We start from the raw sequence: 19,420 nt of genomic DNA on the forward strand, positions 1-19,420 counted from the left end.
CAGATTTGTTCCCGGTGCATGTTGCCGGCAGGGCTGCCCTTTGTCACCAGTCCTGTTCATAATTTTTATGGACAGGATTTTTAGGCGTAGCCAGGAGGGGATCCGGTTTGGGAACCTCAGGATTTCATCTCTGCTTTTTGCGGATAATGTTGTCCTGTTGGCTTCATCGGACCGGGACCTTCAGCATGTGCTGGGGCGGTTTGAGGCTGAGTGCGACGCGGCAGGGATGAGAATCAGCACCTCCAAGACCGAGGCCATGCTTCTCCACCGGGAAAGGGTGGCGAGCCTTCTCCGGCTGGGTGGAGAAGTCCTGCCTCAGGTGGAGTAGTTCAAGTATCTCGGGGTCTTGTTCACGAGTGAGGGAAAGATGGAGTGGGAGATTGACAGACAGATCAGTGCAGCGTCCGCAGTTATGCGGTCGATGTACCGGACCGTCGTGGTGAAGAAGGAGCTGAGTCGAAAGATGAAGCTCTCGATTTACCGGTCAATCTACGCACCTACCCTCACCTATGGTCATGAACTCTGGGTAGTGACCGAAAGGACGATATATTGCGGATACAAGCGGCCGAGATGAGTTTCCTCCACAAGGTGGCTGGACGCTCCCTTAGAGATGAGTTTCCTCCGCAGGGTGGCTGGACGCTCCCTTAGAGATGAGTTTCCTCCGCAGGGTGGCTGGACGCTCCCTTAGAGATAGGGTGAGGAGTTCGGTCACCCGGGAGGAGCTCGGAGTCGAGCCGCTGCTCCTTCACATTGAGAGGAGTCAGCTGAGGTGGCTTGGGCATCCGTACCGGATCCTCCCTAGGGAGGTGTTCCAGGCATGTCCCTCCTCCCTAGGGAGGAGTGCCAGGCATGCCCCTCCTCTCTAGGGAGGAGTTCCAGGCATGTCCCTCCTCTCTAGGGAGGAGTTCCAGGCATGTCCCTCCTCCCTAGGGAGGAGTTCCAGGCATGTCCCTCCTCCCTAGGGAGGTGTTCCAGGCATGTCCCTCCGGGAGGAGACACCGGGGAAGACCCAGGACACGCTGGAGAGACTATGTCTCTCGGCTGGCCTGGGAACGTCTCAGACTCCCCCCGGAAGAGCTGGAGGAAGAAGAGATGGAGGAAGAGCTGGAGGAAGAGCTGGAGGAAGAGCTGGAGGAAGTGTCTGGGGTGAAGGAAGTCTGGGCATCCCTGTTGGGGCTGCTGCGGATAAGCGGCAGAAAATGGATGGATGGATGGTATTTGCTCCTCACTCAGACTTATAATCGATCCACTTTGTCTGGCATCACTTTCAGATTCAGATTCAGATTCAGAAAACTTTATTTATCCCCGAGGGGCAATTGCAAGACAGACAACTGAGCAGCAAGACGTTGAAAATATCAAATCAAATAAGAAGTAAAATAGAATAAAATGAACAGGGCATGTCTCGTTATGTACAAAAAATGTATAAATATAAGAATGACAAAAACATTTACAATAGAGTGACTGTAGTGGTATAAATAAAATATAAAGTATAAAGTGTCAGTGTGAAGTGTCGACAGTGGATGTAAACAGTCTAACAGGAGTATGGAGTAGTCCAGGGGGGGGGGAGGGGTGTCTGTGGATGTGGGGGATGGAGTTTAGCAGCTGGAATTAAAAAGCAGGGTAGCTTTGGGGACAAAAGTCGCTCTCCTCCTCTCAGTCCTGCAGGCGACAGGTCCTTGATGATTTTAGCTGCCTGACTGAGGACCGGCAGGCCGATAATTTTCGAGCACAGTGATGCTGTGCTCTGCAGTCTGTTCCTGTTCTCGATGCTGAGGGAGTGGAACCAGCAGGTCATTGAGAAGGTCATGATGCTTTCCAGGAAGGCGTAGTAGAAAGTCATCATGATGTGTGTGCTGACTCCAAAGGAGTTGAGTTTCCTGAGGAGGTACAGCCGTTGGTGACACTTCCTGAGAATCTCCTCTGTATTGGCGGAGAATTTCAGGAGGTTGTCAAAGATGGTGCCCAGGTATTTGTATTCCACGACTGTCTCCACTGGCTTCCCGTGGATGGTGGTGGTGACTGCAGCAGCCAGATCTCTCTGTCTGCTGGAGAAGGTCACCACCATCTCCTTGGTCTTGCTGGGGTTTAGTTCCAATTTGGAGCTGTCACACCACTCCACGAACTCCTGCAGAACGGGTCCGTGGTGTTGTGAGGGGCCTGACAGCAGCGACAGGAGAACTGTGTCATCAGCGTACTTAACCAGATTTCGGTTGGGCTGTGTGGCTCTGCAGTCACACATGGCCTTCATCCCCAGGGAGGTGAGGGCCACAGGACGGAGATCATTCAGAGTCTTAGTTTTATTTTTTGGGGGGATAGGGATGACTGTGGAGTGTTTCCACAGCTGTGGAACGGTGTGACTGTCGAGGGAGTATTGAAAAAGAGTCCGGAACACACTCCCTAGTTGCCCTGCACAGTGTCTCAGGAGTCGGCCGCTGATGTTGTCGGGACCGGGTGAGCTCCTCTCTCTGGTCCTCCTGAGGGCACTCACCACGTCCTCAGTCCTGAAGGTGAGTGCAGAGCTGCCAGGTTTGAGTGAGGATCTGGACTCCTCCAGCTGGGTGGAGTTGTCCGACTCAAACCTGGAGTAGAAGGTGTTGAGATCGTCAGGGAGGGAGGAGGGGGTGCTGCACTCCACCTGGACCTCTGCGGCGCAGCTCCCCCGGGAGCCGCGTCTCCTTCTCGGTAGCGAGGCCGAGTCTCCCCGTCCGCTCCAGGAGCCCCGCCACAGAGCCCCCGCCGGGCAATCACGGGCAATTCACGTGCCCCCCTTCCCCCTTTAACTTCTCATGATGGCCTCAATTACATCCGCCTTACAATAATACAATGGGCGCATTGTGTCATTGGGCGCGTGGTACATTTAAAAAAAAAAAAAGACGTTCATATGCGCCTAATGGTCGCAAAGATATGGTACTCTGCTGTTGTTAATGAGCAGACAAGAACCTTGCCAGGGCTGGCAACATGATGATAGTAATGGAATCCTACCCTTTACATCCTACATACCAGAACATCAACTCACAGCCTGGAGAGTCACGAGACTACATCATCACACCAGGTGTTTACTGTCAGTACTTAGACAATCCCCTGTCGAAGATGTTGGCCTGTCATCTCGGTTGCCTTTGCTTAAAGGCGACCTATTATGGCATCTAATACCTATTTTTAACAGGCCTTGAATGTCTTAAAAATAAGCTTTTGATTGTTTTTGCTAAATAAATTAGAAATTCAGTCTCTAAACCATGTCTTTATCTTCCCCGTTTCTAACCTCATTATCTATGCGGGATTCTGAGTGGGCGGGGCTATGATAATGAGGCTCTGTGCTGATTGGCTGCCTGAATGACGCGATACACCGCTACCAAAAAATGGCGGAAGCTCCGGCCGGCAGAGTTAGCTGTGTGCGTGGTTTCACGCATCGCTCCTGTCGTGACGTCACGACGGGAGCAGAATCTGAACGGCTCGTAGAAGCCACATCACACTGGATGGATCATCCGGGCGGCTGTACAGACACTGCATAATTTGGTTGCTTTCCTCCTTCTCTGAGTTGGCAGGCTGAGGGGAGACCGCTTTATATATGTTAAAGCAAGAAAAAACCTGTTTTTTATAATAGGTCCCCTTTAAAACTCACTCTATCTGCAAATAATCCTTTATTTAAAATGAGCTCTTCATTAGCAAATGTATGGATTTTTTGTTTCTAACCATAGGGAGCTAAAAGTAACAGGAACTTTATCCCATTAGTTGATTAGCTGTTTTTGGGACTCCACGTTTAGATGGCCACAGTGGTGGACTTGCCACTGTGTACTGAGACAGTTTTTTTATGCAGAGCAGTGGGCTCTTGAGACTTTCCCATCCTTCCAATAACAGTTGCTTAAAGTTGGTTATTTTAATGTGTTTTACTGTTTGCTAATTTTCCATCCCCCTGGTGTCACCAGTGTTTTTATTTCTGATTTCTGATTGGATCTCATCTTTTCTCTTGGCTCAGTTGTTACCAATCTGTGTGAAAAATGTACATGTGAGTAATTTCTGTTTAATTTTTAACCAAAATTTCCCCCCTGGATCCATTTCTTCCAGAATGTACAGTCCAAAGGCAGATATTCACAGAAGTTTTCTGATTTGTTCAATCCATGTTTGCTGACGGGTTGCTGTGACATTGATGACACTATGCAGTATTGTAATAGTCATTGCTCTGACATTCTTGATGTGGTGGCACCTATGAAATATGGCCTTATCCCCCACACAACATTAATCCATAGAAAAATGCAAGAAAGAACAATCAAAAAGTAGAATGCCTGTGGAAATCAACTAAACTCTAGGTTCGCAGACTTCCCCTCAAGGAACTGAGGTCTTCCTTGAATGATATATGTACAGCCAGAACTAAATATTTCAACTTATAACTTCAAATAAGTAAAATCCTAAGGTCCTAATTGATCCTAATTATTCCATTGTTTCCCCAGTGGTCCCTACAGCGTCTGGCTCCTCTCAAACAAAGAAAAACAACCTTCCACTTCAAATGATGTCATTCCCCCTGTGCTGTTCAAAAATGATTTTGACTCCACTGGCCTTTGTATTGTAGAGCTATGCAACCAGTGTTGGGGTAGTTACTCAAAAAAAGTAATCCATTACATATTACTAGTTACTTTTAAAAAAAGTAATCCCTTACACTACTTAGTTACTGGTTGCTGAAAGTAACTAGTTACATTACTAGTTACATTACTTTTGGATTACTCCGCAATATCACCTGAGCTGCACCATAACTCGATTGCCAATGAACAACATATACAGGACTGTCTCAGAAAATTAGAATATTGTGATTTTCTCTAATGCAATTACAAAAACAAAAATGTTATACATTCTGGATTCATTACAAATCAACTGAAATATTGCAAGCCTTTTATTATTTTAATATTGCTGATCATGGTTTACAGCTTAAAGGAGCCGTGTGTAAGAAATGGCCAAAACTGGTACTGCAGTCACTTTCAAAATACTGTTGAGCGGCGTGTACCCGCCCCCTTCCTCCCCGACCAGAGGTTGCCAGGTAGGCTGCAGAATGCAGATATGCAGAATGCACCGTACGTGCGCGTCGACAGTTTGCAGATGTATTGTTGATGCGTGGGCTAACGTGTCTGCTGGGACTATTTTGCGAGCTTTTGCAAAAGCCGGCAAGTCCGAGGCGCCGCACGGCACGGAAAGTGACTCTGAAAGCGAGGAGATTGGGACTGGCACAGCTGATTTAGCGGAGCTCTTTAATGCAGAAACAGAGGATGAGGACTTCGATGGATTTGATTAATGTAAAAACTGAAATAAAGTAGCCTACAATCAAACAAAGTTTTGCTCCCGCTCTATTTTTAAATACGCACACTCGTGTGCTTGTGTGTGTGTTCTGCGGCGCGCGTGTGTACGTGTGTAGACGGCGCCTTTAGGTTCGGTGCGCCGTGTGTGTGTTTTAAATACAGAAATGACACAAAACTGAGGGTGCGCCTTTCCACACGGCACCCGTATGATCGCAAAAATACGGTATTTATATATGAAAGCCAAATATTTAGCTATGGATCTTACCTGTCCAGGAGAAAATCAGCAACGTTGGCGTCTGTCTTCAAATTCTTCTCCGCTTTCAGCCATCTCCATCTATCAAAAGCTTCTCCTATACAAATCCTTGTTTTATTTCGGACCTTGTCATGACGTAACTCTGATTCATAACGAGGTCTTTTAGGTTTTGGAAAGCTAGACATTTTTTCATCACACACATTCGTAGTGGCTGCTGCGATAATTAGAGCCGAGCTGGCAACCCGGATGCCGAAACACTACTGACTTTGTGATTGGGAGATAGGTGGAGGGTGGAGCATCAACATCAGTTGAGGGCAAGCACTTTGAATTACCTTGTGTTGAATTGTGCTATATAAATACATTTGCCTTGCCTTGCCTTGCCTTGAACATGATTTTTAAATGTCTGTTGACATATCGGGGTCATTTTATGATTCGTTTTATTATTGCTCTTACATACGGCTCCTCTAAGAAAACTCAAATATCCTATCTAAAAAAAAATGAATATTCTGGGAATCTTAATCTTAAAATGTAAGCCATAATCAGCTATTTTAAAATAATAAAAGGCTTGCAATATTTCAGTTGATTTGTAAAGAATCCAGAATGTATGACATTTTTTTTTTTTTAATTGCATAACAGAAAATAAAAACTTTATCACAATATTCTAATTTTCTGAGACAGTCCTGTAGTTGGAACCTTATTACTGCAGTGGCCAGATGACCAGTGTTATATACTTGGTCGTCTTGTAATATAACAATTAAAGATGAAACGGAGACCAGGAATCTTTGCACGTCTGCATGTATTCACTTCAACTCAGGACACAGGGAAACATGACGTCACTTCACAACATATACCACAGGGGGGTGCTACCGGATCCCTGTAGGGACAAACTCAGGCTGTCAATACACAACATATCCCTCCCCCTTTACTTTTGATGTACTCTTAATCAAAGTCTTGGTTTCAAATAAACAATCTATAATTAACTTTTAATAAACATGTCAGTACTATAGAACAAGTACTATAACTACGGAGAGAGGGTAGACTACCTCAAACCGGACTGAACCCTGGAGAATTATTCTGCTCCAATGATGATGGGTTAGTCGCTATACTATAATGACAGTCTGTCAGGAGGCCGTCTGTTTCTTCTGGGGTAAGTACGACCTGTGGGTAAGTCAGCCACAGTGTCTCTTGGTGAGGACTGAATGAGTTCTGGACTGGGAGTGATGCCTGACATCGGCACCTGAGCAGACTTAGGTGTGCCTGGAACACTGTCCATCTCTGAAGTCGGCTTCTGGGGCTCTTCCGGTGAGTGATGGTGCTCTCGATGAACCTCCAGCTCGGGAACAACAGACGGTCTCTGAGATGAGTCATCACATGAACCAGAAGCGTGGAGCAATTGATCAACATGTCTTCTCCAGACGAGATGATCACTGGTTTCCACTGTGTATGACACAGGACCTGTTTTGGCCACAATTGTTGCAGGTGTCCACTTAACACCACTGGTGTAGCTCCGGGCGAGCACCTTATCTCCTGCTGTGAAGCTCCTGAACTTTGCTTTTGCTCGTCTTCCCATTTGAGCTCTTTGTTGAAGGTGAACAATCTCTTTAGTCTTCTGTGGTTTCAGAAGGTCAAGTCGAGTGCGGAGCTGTCTCTTAAACATAGACGAAGCAGGAGACACCTTTGTTGTAGCATGAGGTGTATTTCTGTATGACAACAAAAATGCACTAAGGCGTCGGTTGAGGGACTGCGTGCTTTGAGAGGACTTGAGAGCTTGCTTCATAGTCTGTACAAATCTTTCCGCAAGCCCATTAGTAGCGGGGTGATAAGGTGCAGACTTAATGTGCTGAATACCGTTCTCTTCCATGAACGTCTTGAACTCTTCAGACACTAGCTGTGGGCCGTTATCACTAACGAGTTGTTGTGGGAGACCAAAACGGCTGAAGATGGATCTTAGCTCTTCAATGGTCTTCTCAAAAGAGGTGCTCTTCATTATGGCGACTTCTGGCCATTTACTGTGGGCGTCGACTACCACTAGGAACATGTGGTTCTCTAGTGGTCCAGCAAAATCTATGTGTACTCTTTGCCACAGTTCTGCAGGCCAATCCCATGGGTGTAACGGTGCCAGCTGTGGGAGATTTCTTACCTTCTGGCAGTCAGAGTAGGACTTCGCCTTCTCCTCTATGGCAGCGTCCAGGCCCGGCCACCAAAATTGCTGCGTGCAATTTCTTTCATTCGCACCACACCACAGTGTCCAGAATGCAGCTCAGCAAGCACTTTACCTCTAAGAGATGGTGGAATTATGACTCGGTAACCCCACAATAAGCATCCAGACTGGATCGAAAGTTCATCTCGTCTCACCAGGTAAGGCTTAAAGCTGGGTGTCATCTCTCCTCCTCTCCCCGAGCGATGATATCCATGACCTCAGACAAAACCGGGTCAGTGCGTGTGTGTTTCTTTACGTGAGCTGAGGTGACTGGAGCAGCCGACACATCCTTGAAGTACAATATCTCCGCTTGTGTGGGCTCAGAGTGTGTGACAGGCAAAGGGAGCCTTGAGAGTCTGACTTCCTGTACTTGATCTCATACCGGTGAGCAGACAACAGCAGAGCCCATCGCTGCATACGGCTGGCCGCCAGCGATGGAATGCCCGTATGAGGACCAAAGATGGAGGTTAATGGTCGATGATCTGTCAGCAGCGTGAATTTCCTGCCGAAGAGATACTGATGGAATTTCTTAACTCCAAAAACTATAGACAGCGCTTCGCGCTCAATCTGAGCGTAATTGCTTTCCGCTTTGCTCAGCGTCCTCGATGCAAAGGCAATCGGTCTCTCTACTCCAGATGGCATGATGTGCGACACGACTGCACCCACCCCATAAGGTGAGGCATCACATGCCAGCTGAAGTGGCAGTTTGGGGTCAAAGTGGGCGAGAGCCTCAGAGCTGGCGAGGGCTGTCTTTACATCTCTGAAAGCTGTCTCACATTTGTCTGTCCACTTCCATGTTGTCGTTTTGTTAAGCAGTTCATGTAGTGGCTTAAGTTCGTTAGCGAGGTTAGACACAAATCTTGCATAGTATGTCAGCAGGCCAAGGAAAGATCTCAGCTGACCCACATTTTTGGGAGATGGGGCCTCCACAATAGCCTTCACCTTGGATGGGGCTTTGTGGAGACCTGTGCAGTCAATTACATGTCCCAAGTACTCAACAGATGGTCTGAAGAACTCACACTTGTCTTTCCGGACTTTCAAACCGTAATCCTCCAGCCGTAGTGTTGCATCCAGATTTCTTAAGTGCGACTTCTCATCCGGTCCTGTGATGAGCAGGTCATCCAGGTAGCACTGAACCCCTGAAAGACCACTGAGGAGCTGGTCCATTGCTTTCTGGAACAGTGCTGGAGCAGAGGTGATCCCGAAAGGGAGCCTCTGGTACCTGTACAGTCCTTTGTGCGTCACAATAGTCAGCAGCTCCTGTGACTCACGTTCCACATGCATCTGAAGATATGCTTGAGATAAATCTATCTTACTAAATTTCTGTCATCCAGCCAAACATGAGAAAAGGTCATCGATGAGGGGTAATGGATATTTTTCTGTTGTCAGCACTGGATTTACAGTTACTTTAAAATCACCGCAGATTCTTGGAGTTCCGTCCTTTTTCATGACAGGAACGATGGGTGTAGCAGACGTGGTGTGACCCAGTATCCATCATCATCATTGTCCATAACCGATAAAACATGTACAGTATCTTCATCGGACTCATTATCACTCTGTTCATCCCGTTCATGTTTCATCTTGTTCACACGTTTATTTTTGTTTCTGTGGAAACCACCTCCCCTTTTATCATTGAACTGTTTGTGTGTCTGCGTCTTTTTGTTTCTACAGGCACGTTCGATGTGGCCTTTCCTACCACAGTTCCTACAGTCTAAGTCCTTACACCAACACTCCGGTGCCTGGTGCCCTGCTTTTCCACAACGGTAGCATAGCTGACCAGGCGCTGCTTTCTTGGTGGATTCAGCGGACATCTTATGCACTTGGGTTGATGCACTTAGCTGTTGTGCTTCTTTGGCAGCCATATCCATTGATGTGCTGATCTCAATAGCTTTATCCAGTCTCAGATTAGCTTCAGTCAGTAGCCGTTTCTGGATAGCCTCACTGCGTAAACCACACACCAGCCGGTCACGTATGGTATCATTGAGTGAGTGTCCAAATTCACAATATTCAGTTAACTGTTTCAGTACAGCTACAAATTGTGAAACAGATTCACCCTCTTCCTGGTTCCTTTTATGGAATCTGAATCTCTCAGCAATGACCAGTGGCTTCGGGGAATAGTGATTCTTTAATATTGTCACTATTTCGTCATAGGAGTTATCTCCTGGTTTGGCAGGTTGCAATAGACTGCGCAGCAGGTTGAATGTTTTTGCTCCCATAACACTTAAAAACGTTGGTACAATAACATCACTTTTGATGTTGTTGGCAAGGGCAAAGTATTCAAACCTTTCCGTGTATGAACTCCATTGTTCTATATTTTCATCAAATGGTCCAATATTCCCGACCAGCGCAGCCATTTCTGAATGTTCCTCCAGCAATTAGTCTTATCCTTCTGCCATCCTTGACTCCCTGCTTTTATTGTGTTTCAGTTGTGTCACACAGTCCTTCCCTTTTTTTTTTTTTGTTTACTCCTCTTTTCCACCTCGGAGATTTCTCCTCCCCCCGCAGCAGCGCTGTCCTCCGACACGTCACGGCCCCGTCCACACACCGGAGCAGCTTAGCTTAGCACCGCCGTACGCGCGCCAATTAAACTCAGTAAATTCGGACTTTCCACCGAAAAAAAAAACCAACAACGTGAGGCCGTACCTCGTCGCCAGTTTTGTTATATACTTGGTCGTCTTGTAATATAACAATTAAAGATGAAACGGAGACCAGGAATCTTTGCACGTCTGCATGTATTCACTTCAACTCAGGACACAGGGAAACATGACGTCACTTCACAACATATACCACAGGGGGGTGCTACCGGATCCCTGTAGGGACAAACTCAGGCTGTCAATACACAACAACCAGAAGTCCAGTAAAATCCCGTAAGTTCACGTTAAAGGCTGATTTATGGTTCTGCGTTACACCAACGCAGAACTTACGGCACGGGGGTATGCGGCGATGCGCACCGTACGTTATGCGCCGCTGCGTACCCTACGCAGTAGGCTCTGCGTCGATTTAACGCGGGACCATAAATCAGCCTTAAGTGAGACAAGTGTTGCGCAACGCGGGGAAGACGCATGAAAGGCAAGTTTGATTTTCTTTTCTGTTCTCCCGTTCTACATGTAGCTGAAAAGCTTAAAGCAGGGGTGCTCACACTTTTTCAGCATGAGAGCTACTTATAAAATGATCAAGTCAAAATGATCTACCACCTACTACAAAAAATGCAAAACATATATTTATTTATAAATATATTGAGGATTCTTTATATCGCATGAGCCAATATTGCACAACACAACACAATTAACTATGTTCACTCAAAAAACTAAGGATCTTACCAAGAAATGTTCTTATTTCTAACCTAAAAATGCCATGAAACCTGATAACACACATAACTTAAAAGGTTAGGTGTTTTTCCCACGTGTTTCAATTGAACTTTCATTTGTGTCAAGCAAATTTGAAGTTCTAGTTAAGTTTTAAGTTAGAGTTTTGGCAGTGTTCAAAATAAAATGATGAGCCCTGCTGTATTGGAGCACATTAGACACCAGTGCTGCTTGTTTTATCCATGAATGACTACGGACCTAAAATTGAAAACTACCCAGTTAGCTTTATTACGTTTTTATTTTTCTGACATTTTCTGCCTTTTCTTTTAGTTAAAACTGTAGCGGGAACAGAGGTTTATATACCGGGTAAAGGCTGATTTATGGTTCCGCGTTACAACAACGCAGAATGGTGCGCGTCGCTGCGTACCCTACGCCGTAGGCTACGGCGTAGCCGTGGAGAGCCTGCACGCCAGTGCAGTACCGCCAGCCGGACCGGCGCTCTCCGCCCTCGCCGGAGAGCACCGTAGACTCTGCATTGATTTAACGCGGAACAATAATTTTTGGCTTTAGAGGGGGAACATAGGAGAACGGACCAGAAGAATATACTGTAGCGTGGATTAAAAATAAAAGTTAAGCACTGAACTGCATGTGTCTCCCGCCTGGGCCATTGCAGACTGCCTGAGCATGACATGTTACAAAACAAACATATCCGCCGCCTCTTTCTTCCCCCTTTAACGTGCACAGCGCATGGATGTATGGCGCAGCGTCAGCGCGTTCTCTCGCATTAAATGTAGTCCGGGCGTAATACGAGGATTTGAGCTGGTGAAATTAAACGAAAAAAAAAAAGAAATTAAACGATTCTTCGAGGCAGAGAAAATTCCTCTATCAGTTTTTGTAATCGAATTACTCGAATTATTCGAGGAATCGTTTCAGCCCTAGAAAAAACCAAAGGCTGAAAACTGGCCGTAACTCGCTCACAAGCTAGTTAGTTAGCACTTAGCGCAGTTGTTTGCTCATGCGCAGCGACCTATGACCTCAGACAAAATTCAGATGTCATCTGATTGGCTGCCCTGTATATCAATCAAAAGACGGGATGGATGATAGGTTGACGTCAATTTTTTTAATGTCACGCGATCTATCAATAATACCATAATAATAATACCTAAAGTAACATATTTTTTTTTGTCTTAGAGTAACTATAACGGGATTACCCAAATTACAACTGTAACCCGTTACATTACTGCGTTACTGGCGAATATAATCTCGTTACAGTTCTGTATGCAACACATCTCTTTTAACAGGTGTGGTCCCAAGCTTCCTAAAGCACGCTGTAGTTGAACTGCACAAACTGCCATTTGTGTTTAAAATTCTAGAGAAAGTTGTGTTTTTTTTTTAACGCATCACACTGTATTGACAGGTTTCAGTCTGGTTTCCATAAGCAGGTTTCAATGGAAAGAGCTTTACTTATAGTCCATCATGACGCTACAATGGCAGCTGATTCTGGGGATGTTACAGTTCTGGTTTTGCTGGATTTAACGTCTGGCTATAGCTGCTATATTTGGCCTGGCTTAGACTGATTACATTGGTATCTTTCTGGCAGAAGTTTCATTGTCTTTGCAAACCAACTCATGTCAGAATCCACAAGCTTGTCATGTGGGGTACCTCATTTTAAAGCAATACTTATCTAGACAGGCTTTTAATTAGACGTTGGCTTGATATATATATATATATATATATATATATATATATATATATATATATATATATATATATATATATATAGTGAAGTCAGCGGAGCCAGAGTGCAGAGGCCCACGGACCCAATCAGGGACTCGTCAACCCCCAATCAGGGCTTTCATGCACAACCTGACCGGCACCGCGGAGTCAGTGCCAGGGTGCAGGTGGATCCTCCAAGGGCTGGAAAAGCTCATCCGTTGGGCTCGGATGGGCCATCATCAGGTGTATCAGCAGCGGCAGCCAGGTGTGCAACACCACCAACACCATTGCTTTAATCAAAGCAGGAGTTCAGCCAAAGGCAGGTGGCAAGAAGGCACCAGCAGGGATCCTGGCAACTGCCAAAGACTGGCGGTAGATCTGGAGAAGCAGCTACGGTTCCCCCAGCACGTGGTCGGCACCAGCCTGAGGCCAGACATCTTCCTAGTCTCAGAGAGCACCAAGAACATCGTAATCATGGAGCTGACGGTGCCATGGGAGCACTGCTTGGGGGAGGCCCATGAAAGGAAGAGGACCAAGTACGAACATCTGGTCATTGAATGTCGTCAACAGGGCTGGAAGGCACGATGTATGCCCATAGAAGTTGTCAGCAGGGGATTTGTGGGGCGCTCATTCCACAAAGCCTTGAGTGCGTAGGGCATTACGGGAACAGCAAGGAGCAGAGCCATCAAGAACACCACCGAGGCAGCGGAGAAAGCCTCGTGATGGCTCTGGCTCCGGAGAGGAGAACCATGGGGACAAGTGAGTGCCACCTGAACACAAGCCGCGGATTGATCAACCACGGCTGGGTCGCCTGGGCCAGGGTGTATAATGTTGTAAGACCTGAAACACCCTATTAACCCAGGATACATGACTGATGATATGTTCAGGTTCAATCAGTAGATGTATTCTAAGAACATATATATTCTTGTATTTTTCATTATGTTTGTTTTAGGCTTTCTCTATTTATGCTTCCTGTGTCTTATCGTGAGGTTTATAGCACTTTGTGGCTTTTAACCTTTAAAATGTGCTATATTAACAAACATTACTTACTTACTTACTTACTAGAAACATGTTCATTTTTTTTCCAATCCTGGTCCACACCTGGTCCAGAGCCGTCAGATCACTTCTAGTCCTTAAGTGTTGCACAGACATAACAATTGTCTTATTGTGTCCTCAGTCCTGTAATTTTTCTGGCGACTGTGGAAGCAAAGGCCTCCACGCTCACCACCCCAGAGACTGCCTGTACCACCTGAGAGACTGGAGTGTGAGCCGTCTACATTTGCTGTTGCAGGTGAGTGTCAGGACTAGGTACAACCACCTGCTCCGGTGTACAAGAGCTGATGGCGTGTCCCTCTCAGTATTACAGAGTGTCTCCTTCCTTGGTGAAACCTCCCAGCAGCAGCCCACCTGACATCAGTCAGACAGGTGAGCTCAGTCAGACAGGTGACCGGTGTCTGATTGACTTGCTCCAACCTCGGCTCTTTGAGTTTGATTTATTGCTATGTTCATGTTTCAGCAGCGTGTTCAGTGATGGAGCTCAGAGATGACGGTGGCATGTGGGACGAGCCATGTGGACAACCTACACATCCTGAATACAGAGGATACTGCCAGTATGACCACAAATCCCAGTTTAATCTCAGTTTAATCCCAGTTGACCCAGGTTCAATCCCAGTTGATCGGAGTTTAATGCAAGTTGATCCCGGTTTATTCCATGTTGAGCTGCGCTTAATCCAAGGTAGGGGTGGGCTGGGGTTAAAACTCAGCCTGGGAGCTTGGTTTGGAGAGGTCGCAGGACAGGCACAAGTGGGACTGTAATTTTAACATGAATACTTTATATTAAGTATAAGAACAATCTAATGCTATTGTCCCAAAGATATGATATGAAACTATCCCAACTCACATCATCAGCAAGCATTTGAGCGGTACACTGGTCTCTGCAACTCTGTCTGTGATTGTATCATGATAGGCATCGGTCAGTAGTTTGTATTTGGAGAGTATTCAGATCAATGCAATTCACTTTTATTTATATAGCGTCTATTACAACAGAGGTTGTCTCTAGGCTCTTTCCAGAGACCCAGAATATGAACCCCAAGCAATCATTATTACATAACATTAAAGCTGCAAGCAGCGATGAACGGGCCCTCGCACTCACGGCCACCGCCCCCCATAAGCATATCAGAAAAGACACCACCCACAACTTCCTATGTCAAACCATTCAAAAGTTATAGCAGAAAAAAGGGACAACCAATCAGAAGAAGGGGCGGGGCTAATTCAGGCCAATGAAGGTCAAGGACTCCATACAGAATCTGATGACACCACCCACGACTCTCTATGTCAAACCATTCCAAAGTTATAGCAGAAAATCGGGACAACCAATCAGAAGAAGGGGCGGGGCTAATTAAGGCCAAGGAAGCTTAAGACTCATTACAGAGTCCCATGACACCACCCACGACTTCCTATGTCAAACCATTAAAAAGTTATAGCAGAAAAAAGGGACAACCAATCAGAAGAAGGGGTGGGGCTAATTCAGGCCAATGAAGGTCAAGGACTCCATAAAGAATCTGATGACCCCACCCACGACTCCCTATGTCAAACCATTCCAAAGTTATAGCAGAAAATCGGGACAACCAATCAGAAGAAGGGGCGGGGCTAATTAAAGCCAACTAAGCTTAAGGACTCATTACAGAGTCCCATGACACCACCCACGACTCTCTATGTCAAACCATTCCAATGTTATAGCAGGAAATCGGGACAACCAATCAGAAGAAGGGGCGGGGCTAATTAAGGCCAACGAAGCTTAAGGACTCATTACAGAGTCCCATGACACCACCCACGACTTCCTATGTCAAACCATTCAAAAGTTATGGCAGATAAAAGTATTCTAGGGGGCGCTGTTGAGCCGTTAGGCCACGCCCATTAATGCAAACCATGAAATATCAAATTTATCGCCAAGTCTGGCTTGCATGTAAAATTTGGTGCCTTTTGGGGAACTATCAAATATGGACCAATCAGATGAAGGGGGGGTCCGCTTGTTGGCGTCTAGCGTCGCCACGGTAACACTTTTGAAAGAGAAAAGTAATGCGTGTAGTCGCAGGATGGAGACGCACATTTTGATGTATAACACATCTGGGTTCACGATACGGTTCGGGCTGAATTAACTCTCGAAGGAATGGCATATATTGCTCCAAAATTACGCAATTAATTCAGAATGTTCAAAATGGCCGACTTCATGTTTGGTTTCGGCCATGGCGCCAAGAGACTTTTCTTTAAGTTGCGACATGATACAGGTGTGTACCAATTTTCGTTCATGTACGTCAAACCGTATTATGGGGCTTGAGGCGCAAAGTTTTCAAGGGGGGCTGTTGAGCCATTTTGCCACGCCCATTAATGCAAACCATTAAATATCAAATTTTTCGCCAGGCCTGACTTGCATGCAAAATTTGGTGACTTTTTGGGCACGTTTAGGGGGGCAAAAAGGCCCTCCTTTCGTCAGAAGAAAGAAAGAAAGAAAGAAAGAAAGAAAGAAAGAAAGAAAGAAAGAAAGAAAGAAAGAAAGAAAGAAAGAAAGAAAGAAAGAAAGAAAGAAAGAAAGAAAGAAAGAAAGAAAGAAAGAAAGAAAAATTCCTACAGATACAATAGGGCCTTCGCACTGAAGGTGCTCGGGCCCTAATTACAAAAACTAATAAAAACTCCCCTTTAGGAAGAAACCTTGATCAGGACCTGAATCATCAGTGGGGACCGTCCTGCCAAAGGCCAGCACCGGGTAGAGCAGGAAAGGAGAGACCAATCCATTGTTTGTTATGTTTATGTAATAATTGCTCGGGGTCATGTTCTGGGTCTCTGAAAAGCACCTAGAGAAATCTTCTGTTGTAACACACACTATATAGATCAAATTGAATTGAATAACACTAAAAAAGAGATGACCTTTTCAATGTTATGATCAATTCAACAAACAGGGCATTTAGTCCATGGGCCAGAGCCCAAAATTTCACTTGTCAGTACCACTCAAGGTGACCAAACTTATTTATGATTTTTTTTTTTCAACATTATCTTTTTTATTTTTTCAAAGAGAACAAAACAGACACACAACACCAAACAAACAGTTGCCAGTTCACAAGAAGAAAAAAAAAAAAAAAAAAAAAGACAAAAAAGGAGATAACAACAATGATCATATAAATATATATACACATATAGCTGTATAAAAGATACAAAAGGCTATGTCAGTCCAGACCATACTCAAAATGACCAGGGATTGTCCAAGAGGCCGGAAGAGCTGTGCGTCCGTATAAGCAGGAGAGGCGGGAAAAAATAAAGTTCAAGTCGATCCGAGCACGATAATCACACACCAGGCACAGTGTTCATAGCAAGTGAAATCAAGTCCGAGGCAAGGGTCTATCCTTCCTGAAGTGTTCAATAAAGGGTCCCCAGACCTTGAGAAATGTAGGCAGGGAATCAGACAGAGTGTAACGAATTTCTTCGAGATAGATGCATGTGACCATGTCATTTAACCACCTTTTGAAACATGGAGGAGAGGGTGACTTCCACTCCCGCAGAATGACTCGTTTCGCCACAACCAAACCAAACAAAAGGGCTGTTTGCAGTGCTTTGGGAAGTGTTAGAGTAAATTCAGAACAGCCAAGTATCACAGAAAGACCGTCAGGGAGCACCTGCATATTATATATATCACTAAAGTACTTAAAAATATTATCCCAAAAAGTCCTGAGCTTAGGGCATGCCCAGAAAAGGTGGCAAAGCGTCCCGCTAGCAGACTTACATCTATCACAGGTGGGAGATACTGTGGGGAATATTCTATGCAATTTGGTCTTGGAGAAGTGAAGGCGATGAATGACTTTAAACTGGATGAGCTGAAGTCTGGCATTGATAGAGCATTTCTGCACCCTGTCCAGTGAATCTGACCAAAGCTCATCTGAGATGTCCTCACCAATATCATCAATCCAAGCTTCCTTAATGTGGGAGGAGGGGGCTTCAGAGCTAAAAAGATCTACAAATTGGGAGATCAAATGTTTAGAGGTGGGGTGTCTTGTCATAAGTGCATAAAAATTGTGTTGATCGGGCATGGATTCAAATTGATGGAATGCCTGTCTGACAAAATCTCTGATTTGGAAGAATCGGAATAAATGACTAGAGGGAAGATCAAATTTGGCTTGTAGTTGTGCAAATGACGCAAAATGGTTATTGACGTAAAGATCCTTGACAGTGGACAAGCCCCTGTCCGCCCAGCATATAAACACTCTATCCAGCAAACCTGGTTTAAAATGAGGGTTCTGACATATTGGGGCATAAATGGAGAGATCCTTGAGGCCCAGCACACCCCTGATTTGTTTCAGGATCCTGTATGAATTGCGCAAGATAAAATCATTTTTAAACAGTTTAACAGACAAATTTAAATCAGAAAATAAAATGGCTGCCAGGGAGGCCCCCGTAAGCGACAGAGCAGCGCGGGATTCGATTTCAGGCCAGGAGGGGCAAGGGGAGCCCACCTGCCGAGACACGGCCGGAGCGTAGTTCCAGTAAACCCAGGCTCTAGCATTACAGGCCCAGTAGTAGTGCCGGAAAACAGGTAGACCGAGGCCACCAACAGTCTTGGGTTTCTGCAAGTGCAGTTTGGAGATGCGAGGGGGTTTGTCGGCCCAGATAAAGGGAATAATAATGGAGTCTAACTGCTTAAAAAAAGCGGCTGTAAGAAAAATAGGGACATTTTGGAATATGTGGAGAAATTTGGGGAGTACTACCATCTTGATTACATTAACACGTCCAATTAGGGAAATGGGGAGGAGTTTCCATCTGTCTATCATTATCTTAAGCTTGTCAATCATACCGGAATAATTTAGTTTGAATAGAAGCTTGGGGTTCCTGGGAATATTAATCCCTAAATATTTAAAGTGGTCAGTAGTGATTTTAAAAGGTAAATGTTCAAGGAAACCGGAATCAAGGTCGTCGGCTAGGGGCATAAATACACTTTTGTCCCAGTTAATGGTGAACCCGGAGAGCTGGCCGAAATTTTTAATAAGGTCCAGCAGAGGGGGAAGAGACGTACTTACATCCGATAGAGTCAGGACCAAATCGTCCGCGTATAAGCCAACCGTGCATTCAGTAGTGCCACAGCTGATTCCAGAGATTAAAGGGCTGGCTCTGATGGAAATAGCCAGGGGCTCGAGGGCCAGAGCAAAGAGCATAGGGGAGAGGCAGCATCCCTGTCTGGTGCCGCGATGCAGCAGAAAGGGGACAGAGCAATCGTGGTTAGTCAGTACTGAGGATTTAGGGCAAGCATAGAGCATTTTTAAGAGTGACATAAATTTATCACCGAAGCCAAATTTATTTAAAGTAGCAAACATGTATTTCCACTCGATCTGGTCGAATGCCTGTTGCGCATCCAGGGAAATGGCAGCAGAGTTAGGTGTCTTGTTTGAGTACATGACGTTTAGCAGACGCCGGGTGTTAGAGAAGGAAAACCTGTCCGGGATAAACCCCGTCTGATCGGGATGGATCAATGAGCCAATGTGTTTATTAAGTCGATTTGCAAGAACTTTCGCTATGATCTTCTGATCACTGTTTAGTAAGCTTAAGGGACGATAAGATGAAACGTTAGTGTCATCTCTATCCTTCTTCAGAAGGAGACATATATGAGCATCGTAAAGAGTAG

The 19,420-nt window shown here is 45.5% G+C and overlaps 1 protein-coding gene across 3 annotated transcripts in view; it reads left to right on the forward strand.

The window, feature by feature from the left end:
* Positions 1-19,420, forward strand: part of si:dkey-181m9.8 (E3 ubiquitin-protein ligase RNF31) — a 101,889-nt gene that overhangs the window by 56,903 nt on the left and 25,566 nt on the right. For 2 of the 3 annotated variants that reach the window (XM_061733072.1, XM_061733074.1), the window contains 3 exons: positions 13,934-14,047; positions 14,115-14,181; positions 14,273-14,366. In XM_061733072.1, the coding sequence (XP_061589056.1) occupies positions 13,934-14,047; positions 14,115-14,181; positions 14,273-14,366 (275 nt within the window). The remainder of the gene's footprint in view (positions 1-13,933; positions 14,048-14,114; positions 14,182-14,272; positions 14,367-19,420) is intronic. The other variant, XM_061733073.1, reaches the window with a different exon arrangement.

Source organism: Cololabis saira, chromosome 10 (genome assembly GCF_033807715.1).
Source record: "Cololabis saira isolate AMF1-May2022 chromosome 10, fColSai1.1, whole genome shotgun sequence".
Taxonomy (NCBI): domain Eukaryota; kingdom Metazoa; phylum Chordata; class Actinopteri; order Beloniformes; family Belonidae; genus Cololabis; species Cololabis saira.